Raw genomic sequence first — 16,595 nt, 5'->3', positions numbered from 1 at the left:
TTCAAATTACAAAGCTGCTGTGGACAAATTGGCATATTCATTTTCTTAGCGTTTCAACTCAAGAGATCGCCTAAATGTAACCAAGAGTTGTATGCACTCCTACAAACAAATCTACAAAACGAAACTTCAAGACCCTAAATCATTAGCTATTTTTTGTTGAACATAGTTCAACCAATCTTGACGGGCTGCTCACCCTACTCGATTTAAGCACTCCTTTGGCTGTTGAAGATCTAAAAGGATTATATTTAACTTAAACGCCTTACCAGTTCTGCCACAGCCACTTAAAATTTGATTGTTTCAGATCTTCTCTCTATTAGCTAATATTTTGACCTTACTTTGGATAGGGTGCTGTTCTAATTTAATGATGAAATGTTCGTATATAGTCCAACATGTAAAAATAAACTAGCAGGAGTCAGAGGAAACGAAAATTAAGACCACCAATGACATCAATATTGTATTCTTTGAAGCAATACTCAGATAGGCGAATATCATTCTCATTTACCGTGGATTTTAATTCAAGGATATCACTGAACACATTCCGTGGCTTGGGATGTCGACAGACTTAATGCAGACCAAAAATGGGAGTGAACATTTGAAAATGAGAACCAGTTTGTATAATAAATTGACTGGAAGAATACACTTTTCTGATATGATAAGCGTCTCCAATTCAGTTAATATTGCTAAAATCAACACAATATTTTCCAGATTGATCATACTTCAAGATTGTCTGGTCAATCTTTTTGATAGCAAAGCCTCTGATCCGAATTTCCTCTGGCAACGAATCATCTTTGTAGTTAACAGGTACAAGTATCCATCCATCATTCTTCACACGAGCTGACAGCTTGACCTGAAACAGAATACATACTTAAATTAGGTGTTCTGTGACGATCTTCTGTATTTGACATGGCGAAATTAACATTGCCTGAAAAAACATCTGATAATTTACTATTTTTTAGTATTTAAGAGGATGATAAAATGATATGACAAAATGATCAAGTAACATGCTTACCTCAGAATTGTCAACACTATATACTAGCAGCGCTCCATCAAGGAGGAGGCTTTCAATGTAGATATTATCACCATTTATAACAAAGGTTGATTTCTGCGAAATTTGACTATTGCCAGACAGTTTCTGCTTCACTTCTGAAAAAGTCGTAGCCCACCTTGGACTCCATACAATCCGTGGCCACACTTCAACTTCTTGCCCATTGAAAACTCTAATCTCAGGGTCTTCTACTTTAACACCTGCCTGAAATTCATATATGCCAAGTCCAAATGTTAAATAAGATAGCATCCTCCATTTAAACAACCTTTGAGACAAAAACTGTTCATTCAGTTTAAGAGTCTGGTCAACCACTTCCATATATTTTTATTGAGAATTATTTATGATGAAATTATTGTCATTGATGTCAACGATCTTCAGGAAGATCAAAACATTAAAATGAATTATTACCATTAAATCAGAGTTACATAAGCCAGATGAAATAAATTAACACCTAAAGCTTTCAAAGTTCAAATTAAAGATTTAAACTCATTAAAGAAATGGAGAGTTCATTACCTATATGGTGCAGGGGCACAAAGTAATAATCAGGCACATTAAATAGTTTTGAATTCTAATTTAAAAATTGTGTAAATTTGAAAGTTTTCAATAAAAGTCCATTTTCTATGTGGTGGCAATGCCATAGTGACATCCCATATAAGCCAACCAGACATTAGCCACTTAGGACTAGGCTTTAGTTTTTTTATGCTTTGAGCGTTTTAATTTGAGTCTTATTTTCCAAAAGTGTGTCTACAAACAAAATCTAAAAGTTTCTAATTAATTATTAGGTAGGGAAAATATATCAAAATAACACGAGCAATCTTTAGAAACAGCTGGTATTCGAATGTGACTATAGGAAGGAATTTGATGGGCTCTTCGGAGTTACAAAACAATGATTCTTCAAAAAAAAAACTATGATTCTTCAAAAAAAAAGGTATTCTTCTTGGAAACAGTTGGAGAAGAGAATAGATCTAAGTTTTCTTGGTCTTTTCTGCAACTTCTTGAGTTTTCAGTATTCATACAACATTTCTTGGTGGTTTTTGTGTAGGGTTTTGCGTACATGTTTTATGTTATGCATTGAATTTCATTTGAGATTCATTTGAGTTCCAAATCTCTGTAGCTTAGATATATTTTCATATCATCTTTAGCAAGTTGGAACTCTCAGTTGTTGTGAGAATGGTCTTCATGAAGGATTTTTGAAGATCCTCCAATGGTCTCTGTCGGCCAATGGAAGATCATTAATAATTTTATGTTTTCTTATAGTGATGTATTATTTGTCTTGTTGCAGGAGAACCAAACGGACATGCAAAATTAATTGGGTGACATCTCCATGTGTCTAACCATTTTTATTTAACAATTTTCTGCATTTCATGAAATGTAGTTCCATTAATATCAATTTGAAATGGAATGGTTATGGCGTGTGTGACAAATTTGATGAATCAGCAAATCTATAAATGATACGTTGCAGATTTGTTTCTCAAAGAAATAGTTAGAATACATGGGTTACCTTTGAGCATTATTTCTGATAGAGATGTCAAGTTCGTAGGCCACTTTTGGAGAACTTTATGGAGGAAACTCAGTACGAATTTATCTTTTTCATCTGCATACTATCCTCAAACATGGTCAAACAGAGGTTGTCATTAGGTCCCTTGGCAACTTGTTGAGATGTCTTACAAAGCAACATGGAGAGAAGTGGGACAGCATACTAGCACAAGCTGAGTTTTCTTACAATGACAGTTAATAGGAGCACAAGAAAGTCTCCATTTCAGATTGTATATAGTATACATCCCAAGGGAGTTCTTGAATTTGGAGAGCTTCCGATTTCAGCCCCAATTAGTGCTGATGGAGAGAGTTCTGCTGAAGCTATCAAAGTGGTACAAGACCAAGTCAAGAAGCTGCTAGGGAAAGCAAATCAGAAATACAAACAACTTGCTGATCAGAAAAGAAGAGAGTTACAATTCAAGGTTGGTGATTTAGTGTGGGCTTAATTGAGAAAGGAAAGATTACCTCAGTCCAAACACACCAAGCTATTACCAAAGAAGGTAGGACCTTCCCAAGTATTGGCTAAGTATAGGCAGAATGCATACAAGATAAAACTACCTTCAGATTTTGGTATCTCTCCAATTTTTCACGCATGTGATCTTACTCCTTAAAAAGGAGCAACAACCTTAGATCAGTCCTTGCAGAAAAAACTAGCAAGAGACTTCTATGACTTGCCCAAACCAAAATTACCTCAAATTAAGCACATCTTGGATACCAAAATAAAAAACGAGCAGACTGTATACCAGTATTTGATCAAGTGGAAAGATAAGCCAACATCAGAGGACATTTGGATGGATGAAAAACAGATTAAGAAGTATGGTGCTTCATTCGAGCTCATCTCAAGTGGACTTGAGATCATACCAATTGGGGAGTATGGTGCAGGAGCACAAAGTAATTATCAAGCAGATTAAATAGTTTTAAATTTTAAGTTTAAATTTGTGTGTGAGAGTTTCAAAGTTTTCAATAGAAGTCCATTTTCTAAGTGATGGCACTACAATGGTGACATCCCATATAAGCCAACCAGACATTAGCCACTTAGGACTTGGGCTTTATTTTTTTTATGATTTGCATGTTATAATTTGAGTTTTATTTTCCCAAAGTGTGTGTGCGAAAAAAATCTAAAAGTTTCTAATTAATTATAAGGTAGGGAAAAGATGTCAAAATAACATGAGCAATCTTTAGAAACAACTGGTATTCGAATGTAACTGCAGGAAGGAATTTGATGGCTTCTTGGAAGTTACAGAACTATGATTATTCAAAAAACAAGAAGGGATTCATCTTGGGAACAATTGAAGAAGAGAATAGATCTATGTTTTCTTGGTTTTTTCTGCAACTTCTTGAGTTTTCAGTATTCATATAGCATTTCTTGGTTGTTTTTGTGTAGGGTTTTGCATGCATGTTTTCTATTATGCTTTGAATTTCATTTGAGATTCATTGAGTTCCAAATCTTTGTAGCTTAGATTCATTTTTATTTCACCTTTAGCAGTCCAGAACTCTCAGTTGTTGTGAGAGTGGTCTTCATGGAGGGTTTTTGAAGATCCTCCCATGGTCTCTGTCGGCCATTGGAGGATCTTTAATAATTTTAAGTTTTCTTCTAGTACTGTATTATTTCTTTTGTTGCAGGAGAACCAAATGGACATGCAGAATTAAACGGGTGACATCTCTATATGTCTACCCATTTTTATTTAACAATTTTCTACATTTCATGATATGTGGTGCCATTAATAACAATTTGGAATGGAATGGTTATGGTGTGTGAGAAATTTGATGCCCTAGCTGATTCAACTTGAGCTTTCTGTGTATGGCACATTTCTTGCCAAGTAAATATACAAATGATGCCTCTCATATTGCAGATTTGTTTCTCAAAGAAATAGTTGGAATACATGAATTACCTTTGAGCATTGTTTCTGATAGAGATGTCAAGTTCGCAGGCTACTTTTGGAGAACTTTATGGAGCAAACTCGATCCAAATTTATCTTTTTCGTCTACATACCGTCCTCAAACAGATGATCAAACAGACATTGTCGATAGGTCCCTTGGCAACTTGTGAAGATATCTTACAAAGAAACATGGAGAGAAGTGGGACAGCATACTAGCACAAGCTAATTTTTCGTACAATGACACAGTTAATAGGCACACAAGAAAGTCTCCATTTCAGATTGTATATGGTATTAATCCCAGGGGAGTTCTTGAACTTAGAGAACTTCCGAATTCAGCCCCAATTTAGTGCTGATGGAGAGAGTTTTGCTGAAGCTATCAAAGAAGTACAGGACCAAGTCAAAAAGCAGCTAGAGAAAGCAAATCAGAAATACAAACAACTTGCTGATCAGAAAAGAAGAGAGTTACAATTCAAGGTTGGTGATTTAGTATGGCTTTACTTGAGAAAGGAAAGATTACCTCAGTCCAAACACACCAAACTTATAAGAAAGAAGGTAGGGCCTTGCCATGTATTGGCTAAGTATGGGCAGAATGCATACAAGATATAACTACCTTCAAATTTTGGTATCTCTCCAGTTTTTGACGTATGTGATCTTACTCCTTACAAATCGACAGCAACCTCCATTCAGTCCTTACAGGAAAAATAAGTAGCCACAGACTTGCATGACTTGCCCAAACCAAAATGACCTCAAATTGAGTGCATCTTGGATACCAAAATAAAAAAGATGGCGAGACAATATACCCAGTATTTGATCAAATGGAAAGATAAGCCAGCATCAGAGGCATTTGTAAAGATGAAAATCAGTAAAGAAGCATGGTGCTTCATTGGAGCAGCTCATCTCAAGTGGAGTTGAGATCAAAACTATTAGAGAGTATGGTGCAGTAGCACATAGTAATTATTAGGCTGATGTTAGTTAGCATTTTGACCCCCAACTTTAAACTTGAAAACCCCATCCTCTTGATGGCCTTTTCCTTGTTTCTCTTGAATTCTCCTCTAGTTTATATTGAAAATGCTTTGTAAAATTATATCTTTGAGAGACCCAGGTTTAGACTAAAGCTCGGATCAGCTCACCAGTTTTGTAACAGTCGTGAACTAGTATGAACTGGTTCCGAACTACTTTGTACCATTTGAACTGGTTTAGAAGTTCAAAAGTTCAATCTGTATTTCAAACAGGTTCACATGGTTCGAGGTTCAGATTTTGAGTTCATGTTCAGAGTTCAAGGTTTGGCACAGTTCTGCAATTTGAATTCAGAGATTCAAAATGCAGATTCATATGTAGATTCATTGTTTCAGAAGAATGCAGATTTGGGTGGTATGTAGCTCAAAAAGATGAAACAAGTTTTGGTTCAGAATCCGAGTTCATCGAGGGGCCTACCAAGAGCTCAACTTTAATGTTCAAAATGGTATAGCTCAAAGTTGAAGATTCATGAAATCAGGGCCCCAAACATGGGTGACCTATGTTTTAGATCGATCACAAAAACATATCCAAAATAAGAGACCCATTATGTTTTTATAATGGAAAGCATTCTTGGGACTAACATCTTTTACAAATATTAATTGTCTCAGATATCATTCTTCTCTAAATATCGAAGGATATGATATATTTCTATGTTCCACGGAGTTTCCGGGACGGGGACGTTTTAGGGGACGGGGACGTGTTTCCGGTACGGGTACGGGTCGAAGCCAAAATTTAGGGGACGGCGATTAAAAACATAGTGGATTTTTTTTAATATAGAGACAAAATTCAAATATGTATATCATAACATTGATAAACCATTCACCATAGACATTTTAGAAGATAAATACATGGAATATTATCAAATGGCAAATACTAAGCGCTTCCATTATAACAATATCACATACATATATAGCAAAAATTAAAATGCCTGAAGGCTTCAAGTATCATGCTGAAATCAGAATGAAATAAAGAAAAGTCCAACTAAAATAGTTAGTAAATAGTAAATACCGAACGCAGTCTTGCCTCACTAAACACAATCTTTGCTCATTGCTGCTACTGCTCTTATGTTTTCTTCCTTCCTCTTAGCAAGTATGTTAAATCGAAAAATGAGTAGAAGAGTTAGTGTTTTAATGGACCAAATATGGGTTGCATATTGTTATTGTGTCTTTAAGATGACTAGGGGCCACACGAACAACAAAAATTAGGAAAAAATATTTTTTTGGGGATGCTTTGCCTTTACCAGATTGACTGGAAAAAAGGGGACGGCCAGCAGTTTCGGGGACGGATAGGGGACGGCAAAACTGTCCCCGATACTGCTGGCCGTCCCCAAGTTTCCTGCCCAAAAAAATTGGCCGTTTCGGGGACGTTTCTGAATTTTTCAAAAAAGGGACGTCACAGGGTACGGCCAAAATCCGTACCCGCGTCCCCGTTTCGTACCCGGTACGGGTACTAGGGTACAGAGGCAGGGGACGCGTCCCCGTGGAGCATAGATATATTTCAAAGAGGGGGACCCGAGTGAAATGGTTGATAGGTGGTCAGAATTCCCCTTGCTCAATGGAGGTACAAATCACATATACAAATGATTAGAAAAAATCCCGACAACAGTGGATCCCTGTTTGAATGAATTCCATGAAACACTTTGATTGTGCAGCTATGAAATCCCATGGTCATTATAATGAAATCATTGAATCCCTCAATAAGAAATATTGAGCCTCGTGTGACACTTAGTGTACCTATATTTCACAACATTGAAGCATTTCTAAATCTCCAATTGCAAAAACAATGATTGATGACCTAAAGCATTGTCTCCTAACAAAGTGAATAGAGTTTGCAGCAACAAAAGAATAGTAATGATGGATGTGGCTAATGAGCTTAGGCTCACAGTTTGATGACCTTTTAGTTCAATTTGAGATGACAGTTTCATCAGATCCATTGCTAATAGCGCACGAATATCACTAATTACATTTGAAACACTTGTTGGAATCAAGTGGCACGGATATGGGAATCGCAGGTTGAAGTGGTTTTCATAATAATGGTGAAGCATGGGAGCCACCGCCGGTATGGTGAGGATATTGATAAGTCTTCACCTCCAAATCGAATGCATGAAACTCAACACCATCCTATGTTTAAGCCCACAAACGTTAATAGGAACCCATGTTGGTTCACAAACTAAATGAATTCAGATATACAGACATATTGCGTTTCGGAAATCTCCAATCCACAAGTTTTGGCGACGCCCTCATTGCCGAAAGGCACTCTTTCTTAGTTGGAACCTCAAAACCCATTAACACAAGAGGCGCCCCTACACTCAAACAAATCGAGTCTTTTTATACTTGGGATGCATTTGCAAACTGCTTGATGGACTGTAGGTGCCTGCATTGTGATTGGGAGTCGAAGTTGAAGAGGATTTGCATCCTCAAAGCCATTGCCCACCGTATAAGACTAACCCGTGACATATTCAGTATGGGATTGAGACTTCAATACGAGTGTCAAGTATTACCCGAGAATGAGTGGTTCCTCCTATTTCCTCGACCATGGTGAACATGTAAATGCATGCCAACTATTCGGCAAAATCTCAACATGTTCATGACAGATAAAAGCTTGTGTCAGAGAAAGCATGTAATCAATTTGTCAGAATGTCTCCAAAAGAGAGCCCAAGTATACTTGATAATTGTTGATGTATGCAGTTGATGTGTTTGATGTTTGTCAGAATGCCACGTCAGTAATGCTAGGTAACTCCAAGTCAGATCATGTTCATACTTAATTACCACACGCCATTAAAAATGGAGTTTATTGAATTGCGCACATATGGAGTCTATGCTTTGTTCCACGCCCAGGCTTGAACATATACATTCATAGTATGATAGATGTGTCAAGGCCACAATATAGAAAGTGACTGTTAATCATTTTTTGAATGCTTTCTTTTCATATATATTGCACATTCCTAAACAAAGATGATGGTGTTCAAGTGTGATGCAAAGAATACATGTAGACAAGAGGACAATGAAGATTGAACAAAGATTGGTCGGGTTTAGCCACATTCAAATGGTAATACAGAAAATGAAGATGCATACTAATCGTTTGATGGAATGCAGCTGGATAAAAGTTGCACTGTTGTCAAAGAAGGAACCCGAGTCATCACACAAATAAAACATCTGAAGATGCCACCTGTCAACATATATGTATTATAGAGATCTCGCATTCACAATTTTATAAACAATTAATAAAGTTTATAATGTTGGAAAAGTATGGGCAAGGAGATATTTCAGTTTCTCATTCCTTAACATCGGTTGCCATAACCGTTTAACGGTTTTGAAATCTTATATGATGTGCAGAAGCTAATGAAAGGGGGATTCTTCTTTTTCTGAATGAAGCAAACGGTGTGATGCACATGAGGGGAATGTAGAATGTATAGGATTGGCAGTTTTTGATGGAGATCATACTGTTAACTTTAATTTAGTTTTAGTTTCTATGCAAATGTTTTCACTTTCCAATATTATACAGGAGCAGGATTGTTTTTGGATGAAAAAGATCTTTTACATATATATATATATACATACATACATACATACATACATACATACATACGAAGATTGTATGCTTGGGATTATTTTCTGTCAGTTTAGGATTGAATTGACATTGAATTTTTGGGTCAATTTCTGATGTTGGATGCTTGTATTATGCATATATTAGATAATCTACCTATCTCATAGCTCTTTTGAATGGTGATCGATAGGAAAGCTGTGAATTCCCTTTGTTTACCAAACAGTTGATTTACTTTGTTGTAATTTATTTGATTGTCCCCCTATCTAAGAATAGTGAGGGAAGCCTTCACTTTCTAGTTAAAAGCATCTTTTAATTTCATTCATTGTATATTCAATTGGGGAGCTGTACCTTGCAAAATTCAAAGGACGCTTGCATAATTCCATTGCAACGCAATCCAACTGTTGGTTCTATTTTGTCTTCAGGTTTGGGGCGTATTTGAGTCATCTTGCAAGCTTTTTGTGTGAAGACGAATCTGTTTACCAACAGCTGATTAAATAGTTTTAAATTTTAAGTTTAAATTTGTGTGTGAATGAGTTTCAAACTTTTCAATAAAAGTCCATTTTCTATGTGGTGGCAATGCTATGGTGATATCCCATATAAGCCAACCAGACATTAGCCACTTAGGACTTAGGAATTAGTTATTTTTATACTTTGAGTGTTTTAATTTAAATTTTATTTTCCCAAAGTGTGTATGAAAATATCTAAAAGTTTCTAATTAATTATTAGGTAGGGAAAAGATGCCAAAACAACATGAGCAATATTTAGAAACATTTGGTATTCAAATGTAATTGTAGGCAGGAATTTGATGGCTTCTTGGAAGTTACAGAACTATGATTCTTCAAAAAAAAAACAAAGGGATTTGAATATCTTTGAAATAGTTGGAGAAGACAATAGATCTAAATTTTCTTGGTTTTTTCTACAGCTTCTAGAATTTTTGCTATTCATACAACATTTCTTGGTTGTTTTTATGTAGGGTTTTGTGTGCATGTTTTCTATTATGCTTTGAATTTCATTTGAGATTCATTGAGTTCCAAGTCTCTATAGCTTAGATTCTTTTTCATTTCCTCTTTAGCAGGCCAGAACTCTCGGTTGTTGTGAGAGTGGTCTTCATGAAGGGTTTCTGAAGATCCTCCAATGGTCTTTGTTGGCCATTGGGGGATCATTAATAATTTTATGTTTTCTTCTAATGTTGTATTATTTCTTTTGTTGCAAGAGAGCCAAATGGACATGGAGAATTAATTGAGTGACATCTCTATGTGTCTACCCATTTTTATTTAACATTTTTTTGCATTGCATGATATGTGGTTCCATTAATATCAGTTTGGAATGGAATGGTTATGGTGTCTAAAAAATTTGATGCCCTTGTTTGTTAAACTGTGAATTTTCTGAGTGTATTTTGACAGAAAATGGGGTGTTATTATGGGAGTCATATCTCAAAAGAAATCAGTCATAGAAGGATAAGACTATGAATGGACAAGAGCCCTGAACTATCCCTATGAACTCATGGAGGAGTGTCGCTAATGCAAGAAACGACAAAATCTGATAGATTTAACAAATCTGGAATGACCACTGATAGAACTAGCCATCCTTTCCAAACCCTTTACTCTAACACCCCCCCTTAGGATGAGCAACAATGCAGAAAAAAGAAAGAAAACTACAATGCTTAAAGAAAACTTGGGTCCCATCCACAAGGCCTAATGAAGTACCCAATCACAACCGAATCTCTACAAAACAAAGAAACAAAGAAAATCACGTGGGAAAAACCCTACTCCAAAAAGAGATAGAAGAAGCACGATGGGTTCCGGCTACTAGGCCATGTTAGGTACCCATGTACAAATGAAATGCAATCTCTCTGAAAACGGAGAATGAGGGAAAATCTCATGGGAAAAACCCTCCCCCAAAAAAGAGAGATGAAAAAACAAGATGCATGGATGGATGGAGTAATTAAGACCCCCGCCCCCCCCCCCCCCCCCAATTACAACATACATCATGTATATACAATAGAGAAGTATGAGAAGGACAAAACCCCATAAGAGGAAAATGTCCCCTCCATAAGAGAGACGAAGAAGAAAGTAGACAAGGTAGTCCCCCCCCCCAAAATGTAGAATGACAATCAATGATAGCTGCTCCAATATAAATGTAGAAGCTGATCCATGATTGCTGAATAATGTTCCTCCCTTTAGGAAGAAACAATATCATAGGTACATATGAGATGCTTCCCCAATGTGTAAAAAAAATCCTGAAGATGAATGGTGTCTCTGAAAACTGCACAACTGTCCTTGCGTTGATACTAATGGTCACTCCTTCCAACACTGCTAAAAAGAACAAGTTCAGATCTAGCAAGGATGGATGTAGAACATAACCAAAAGAACCAACTGTCTCCTCGAATGATCAAGAGACCTACTGCAACTACTGTACATAAGGATCCACAATCATATCAACCTTGTAAGACTGATCATGTAGAGAATGGACAAGAGGGTCAAAGTGTTCCCTTGCAACAATTGAAGAAGGATCTTCTTCATCAAAGAGAAGATGTATATCATCAATGATGTTTCCCGAATCTTCTATGTAGGACTCCACAAAAAAACCTGAAATGTCTATTATGTAGTCATCCCCTAATTCTAGAACTGGAAGACAAGGTGTACCCAACTATATTGAATTACATGGACCTATCACTATAGCAATGTATGCATGTGGAATTTGCTAATGCTTTGGCATTGTTCTTTGTCTGTCAAAAGGATCCCCCACATTTGAACCTATTGAATCACTATCACTGTTGTCACTATCAGTTTCCACAATGTATGAAGTATGGAGAGCATTAGAGGATAAGCTACATGAACTTTTCTCAAAGTGAACATTCCTCTCTATGAATATCTCATGAGTCTCAGGATCCATAAGTCTATATGCCTTAACACTTTCTGCATATCCAATGAAAGTGCAAGGCCTTGGTAGTGGTGCCTTGTATTCCCTTGAAGACATGTGTGCCCATGCTAGACAACCAAAAATTCTTAAGTGTTTCACAACTGGTTCTCTTCTGCACCATGCCTCAAAAGGAGTCATTCCATCTAACACATTATGAGGAGACCTATTAAGGATGTAATTGGCACTAGTTATAGTTTCAACTTAGCTTGAATCATGCAACTTTCCATTGACTTAAGAGTTCTAATCCTCATTGTTGCAACATTTGTCTTTTGTGCACTAAATGCTATAGGATTCTGAAGATCAATACCCTAAAGTTCACAAAAGTCTCTAAGTCTTGAGTTCACATATCTACTTTCATTATCCATACGAAGAACCTTGATGGCTTTACTTGATTGCTTCTCAACATAACTCTTGAAGGCTAGAAACTTATCAAACACTTCATTCTTATGATCAAAAAGTAGACCCATGTGTAGCGTGAAAAGTCATCAATGAAAGTGAGGAGATAGCAACCCTTGCTAACTGATATCACTAAAAAAGGGCCTGCTAGAACTGTATGAACCAACTCAAGAACAACTGATGCTCTCCAAGACTTCCCTTTCTGAAACTTCTCTTCTAGATGCATATCCATTGAACAAGTTAACATTCACCCTTAGAAAAGTTGATTGTAAGTAAACCTTTGACCACATTTTTTGAGCTAAGTTGATGAAGATAGCGAAAGGCAAGATGTCCATACTGCTCATGCCATAATTTACTTTGTGATTGTGAATGTGTCAACAAGGCATGTGAAGGAGACTTAGGCACAAGTGGGAGAAAGAATAAAGCCTTGTTTCATGAATAACTTTACCCACTGCAACCAATGAATCATCCTTAATATTTCGCTCCATTATTGAACCAGGAAGGAACTCAACTTTATTGCCACCTCCATAGTAAGTGATTTGGGAAATTGAAAGGAGATTAGTGCTAAGGTTAGGAACATAAAGAACATCTTTGAACTCTCCATTTTCCATCTCAACTTGTCCTTTCCCTTCAACTTCCACTTGTGTATCATTCCCTACAAAGATGTGAGGTACCTTAGACTGCTTCAATGAAGAAAAGTATCCTTTTGAAGAACCCACATGATGTGAGGCACCCGAGTCAAGAATCCATTCCCCTAAAGAACTTGAACTTGCCATAAATACTTGTCTTTTTCCCTGTGAAATGGATGGATTTGAATCCTTGGAAGCATTTGGCAAATTGATTTTATTCTTCCTAAGTAAGTTTTTCAACTCATCTATTCTCTCAGTCATGCAATGATGCTCATCATGATTTGGTTTCTTGCAATATGCACAAAGTAGTTTATCCTTGTTGTTTCCCTTCTTGTTGGAAGAAGAATTGCCTTGTTGTGAGGAGGAAGATTGTTGTGTGTCTGATTGTGATTTTGGCTTCCACTGCTTTTTCTTACTGTTGATAAAACATTTTCCGCCTTGATTTGATTGGTTCTCATTACTAGCCACCAATGTCGTAGACTTGGATGACTTGAGAATTCTCATATCTATCAACTTGGATTGTTCCAATATCAACATTTCTACAAATGCATCAAATGAAGGCTTAGTGAAGGCACTTCCCATGGTCAACCTGTGAGTATTGTAACTCGAAACAAAAGATGCATACTCTGAAGGTAGCCTCTTCAAGATGTGATGAATCAATCTATCATCCTTCATGTGATTACCACATCCTTAAGTAGTGCTCTCAATTCATTGGCTTTGTTGACATAGTCTTGAATTGTGTCAATATTCTTAGGATCCAATAGAAGTAGATCATCCTCAATTTGGAATCTCTTTTCCTCATCCACCTTACCATACAAACCTTCAAGTTTCTCCCAAGCACCCTTGGTATCCTTAAAGTTGGAAATGTGAAAGAAGAGATCTCTATGAACACAACTGCTAATAATTCCTAAAACTTGGTTGTCTTTAACTTGCCAATCAATTTGTGCAATGGCATTAGTGGGTTTTACAATTGTACCATATAGATTTAAACCTTTTTCCATTAGTCTACTCCATACAATATCTTTCCATGGAGTATAATTGTGTGAAGATAAAAGTGGAGTTTTAGGTGAACCCATGATGCAAAGAATTAAAGAAAGCAAAAGAGAGAAAGAGAGACACAAGAACACAAAACACACCCCCCTTATTCACTCAATCAAAGAACCCTCCCGAAAATGATGTTTTTGGCACTTTATATGTAGTGCGCTTACAATAGGCCACTTGTCAAAAAGGACAATAGTGGACTTTTGATTTTTCTATTTACAACCTCCTTCTAGAGTTCAAATCTGGTACTTAGCAATGTAGCTCAGATGTACAACAATTTTGAAGTTTTATTAAAGTAATACAATGCAAAAAAGGACCTATTTCTGAAAGTCGTATTTTGGTCCACACAAGCTTATAATCTAATTGCAAATCTGAAAAGTAGACAAAAAATTAAGTACTTTCAAAAAAAATAGAACCTGAAAATGTGTCGAGATGAGCCCGAACTAAGCCTTTGAAGTTGCAAAAATTGGGATTTGCGATTTGTAGAAAAATTTAAAAACAGAGATCTCAAACATCCTACACCGATGTGTAGATCATGAAATTCTACACCAAAACAAAAAAAATTACTCGGAAAAAGGAGTCCGTATGAGGGAGATATCTCTGTTTGAAAATCACCTCTGCAATTATTTTTCCTAAATCGCCTCCATCGCACCTCCTAAAATCAATTGACTCTAGATTTCACCTCAGATGTCTGTTTGATGAAACAAAAGTCGATTTGGGGGCTTTTTGACCTTTTGAATATGATGCCAATATTTGATTTGCACCAGCAAGCTCCAATCTTGTCCTGCAAAAAAAACTCTCCTTCTGGCCTAAAAGGTCAATTTTTCGTAGAATTTTGAAAATAAAATGCAAATCCAAAAAGAAAAAATGCAGAGACACAAAAATATTCAGATCTGAAAAATTAATTGCATAGATCTAAGGAGATCATACTAATTTCGTAAATTGGGCCTTTAGGTTCCGGTTTGCAAAAAAAAATTCTCTCAAATTTGACTATGGCCTAGGGTAGGCAAATTTAGAGTCAAAATTCACTGAATCGATGCTCTAGACGCAATGGTGAGGTCTACTTTGGCTCCAGACACTCTCAATAGCTACAGATACTCTGGACCTAAATCGTGGCCCTCTGAGACATGAAGCAAAAATGGTCGCCAATGGCTATATGAAGAAAAGCTCCCTCAACTCTAATACTATGTAAGAATTTGTTTTAGGGCAAAATCACACCAAGAGCAAGAAGCTCAAGCACTAACACAATATGGACCAATAAAGTATGATCAGAATAACAATATGAAATTGATTTGATGTACATACACACTAAGAGTGCCTAAATATAAAGGCCTCTAGAATGACTAAGAGTTAGCAAAGTGATAAGCCTCACAACTAAGCACATGTCCACCAAGAGTGGATTATTCTCCATTGAGCACAGAAGTTAGTGCGATGATGAGAGGATAAGCTTACATCGGTGTGTCACGTAAAAAAATGTTGTAGACACCATGTGCTTATTTAGAGTGCGAACAACTATGTTGTCTACATGACAACTCAATTGAATATGCAAACTCCTGTGTTGTAGACACCATGTGCTAAATTAGAATTGCTAACTTTTGTGTTGTCAACAAGACAACTAATATGAGTATGCATACTCCTAGGTGTCTAATCTGATAAATAATAAAATAATGCATTAACCTAAGTGAACTTAAGTAAAGTGTAATAATAATTAATTATTTACACTAACATGTTAGTGTAAATAATTAATTATTATTACACTTTACTTAAGTTCATGTTAGTGTAAATAATTAATTATTATTACACTTTACTTAAGTTCACTTAGGTTAATGCATTATTTTATTATTTATCAAATTAGACACCTAAGAGTATGTGTATTCATATATTTTGGCTACAACATAGGAGTTTGCATAATCAACTGAGTTGTCATTTAGACAACATAGTTGTTCATACTCTAATTAAGCACATGGTGTCTACAACATCTTTTTACATGACACATCTATGTAAGTTTATCCTCTCATCATCGCACTAACTTCTGTGCTCAATGGAGGATAATCCACTCTTAATGGACATGTGCTTAGTTGTGAGGCTTATCACTTTGTTAACTCCTAGTTAGTCTAGAGGCCTTTATATACAAGCACTCCTAATGTGTATACACATTAATTCAAATTCATATTTTTTTTCTGATCATACTTTATTGGTCCATATTGTGCTAGTGTTTGAGCTTCTTGATCTTGGGTGATTTTTTCCTAAGGCAAATTCTTACATGGTATCAGAGCTGAGGGAGCTTCTCTTCACATAGCCATTGAAGACCATTTTTACTTCGCCTTTCGGAGGACCCTGATTCGGATTCGAAAAATCTGCAGTCATTGGAAACATCTAGAGCCAAAGCGAACCTCACCATTGCGTTTGGAGCATCAATTTGGTGAATTTTGACTATAAATTTGCCTACTTTAGGCCATAGTCAAATCTAAGGCAAAAAAATTTTGCAAACTGAAACCCGAAGGTCTGATCTGCGAAATTAGTATGCTCTCTTTAGATCTGTGCAATTAATTTTTCAAATCTGAATAATTTTGTCTTTGCATT

At 36.3% G+C, this 16,595-nt stretch overlaps 1 protein-coding gene across 3 annotated transcripts in view; it reads right to left on the bottom strand.

Moving 5' to 3' along the window:
• Positions 1-428: 428 nt before the first annotated feature.
• USP (UDP-sugar pyrophosphorylase) overlaps positions 429-16,595 on the bottom strand; it is a 132,135-nt gene continuing 115,968 nt past the window's right edge. For all 3 annotated transcript variants that reach the window (XM_089828790.1, XM_089828789.1, XM_089828788.1), the window contains exons 18-19: positions 1,010-1,249; positions 429-847 (exon numbers count right to left, since the gene is read on the bottom strand). In XM_089828790.1, the coding sequence (XP_089684916.1) occupies positions 668-847; positions 1,010-1,249 (420 nt within the window). In that variant the 3' untranslated portion in view covers positions 429-667. The remainder of the gene's footprint in view (positions 848-1,009; positions 1,250-16,595) is intronic.

The sequence above is a fragment of the Cupressus sempervirens genome, chromosome 5 (assembly GCF_028749045.1).
Source record: "Cupressus sempervirens isolate cs-2001-9-10 chromosome 5, ASM2874904v1, whole genome shotgun sequence".
Taxonomy (NCBI): Eukaryota; Viridiplantae; Streptophyta; class Pinopsida; order Cupressales; family Cupressaceae; genus Cupressus; species Cupressus sempervirens.
The sequence above is the reverse complement of the archived record's forward strand: the minus strand, read 5'-3'. Positions and strand labels throughout refer to the sequence as shown.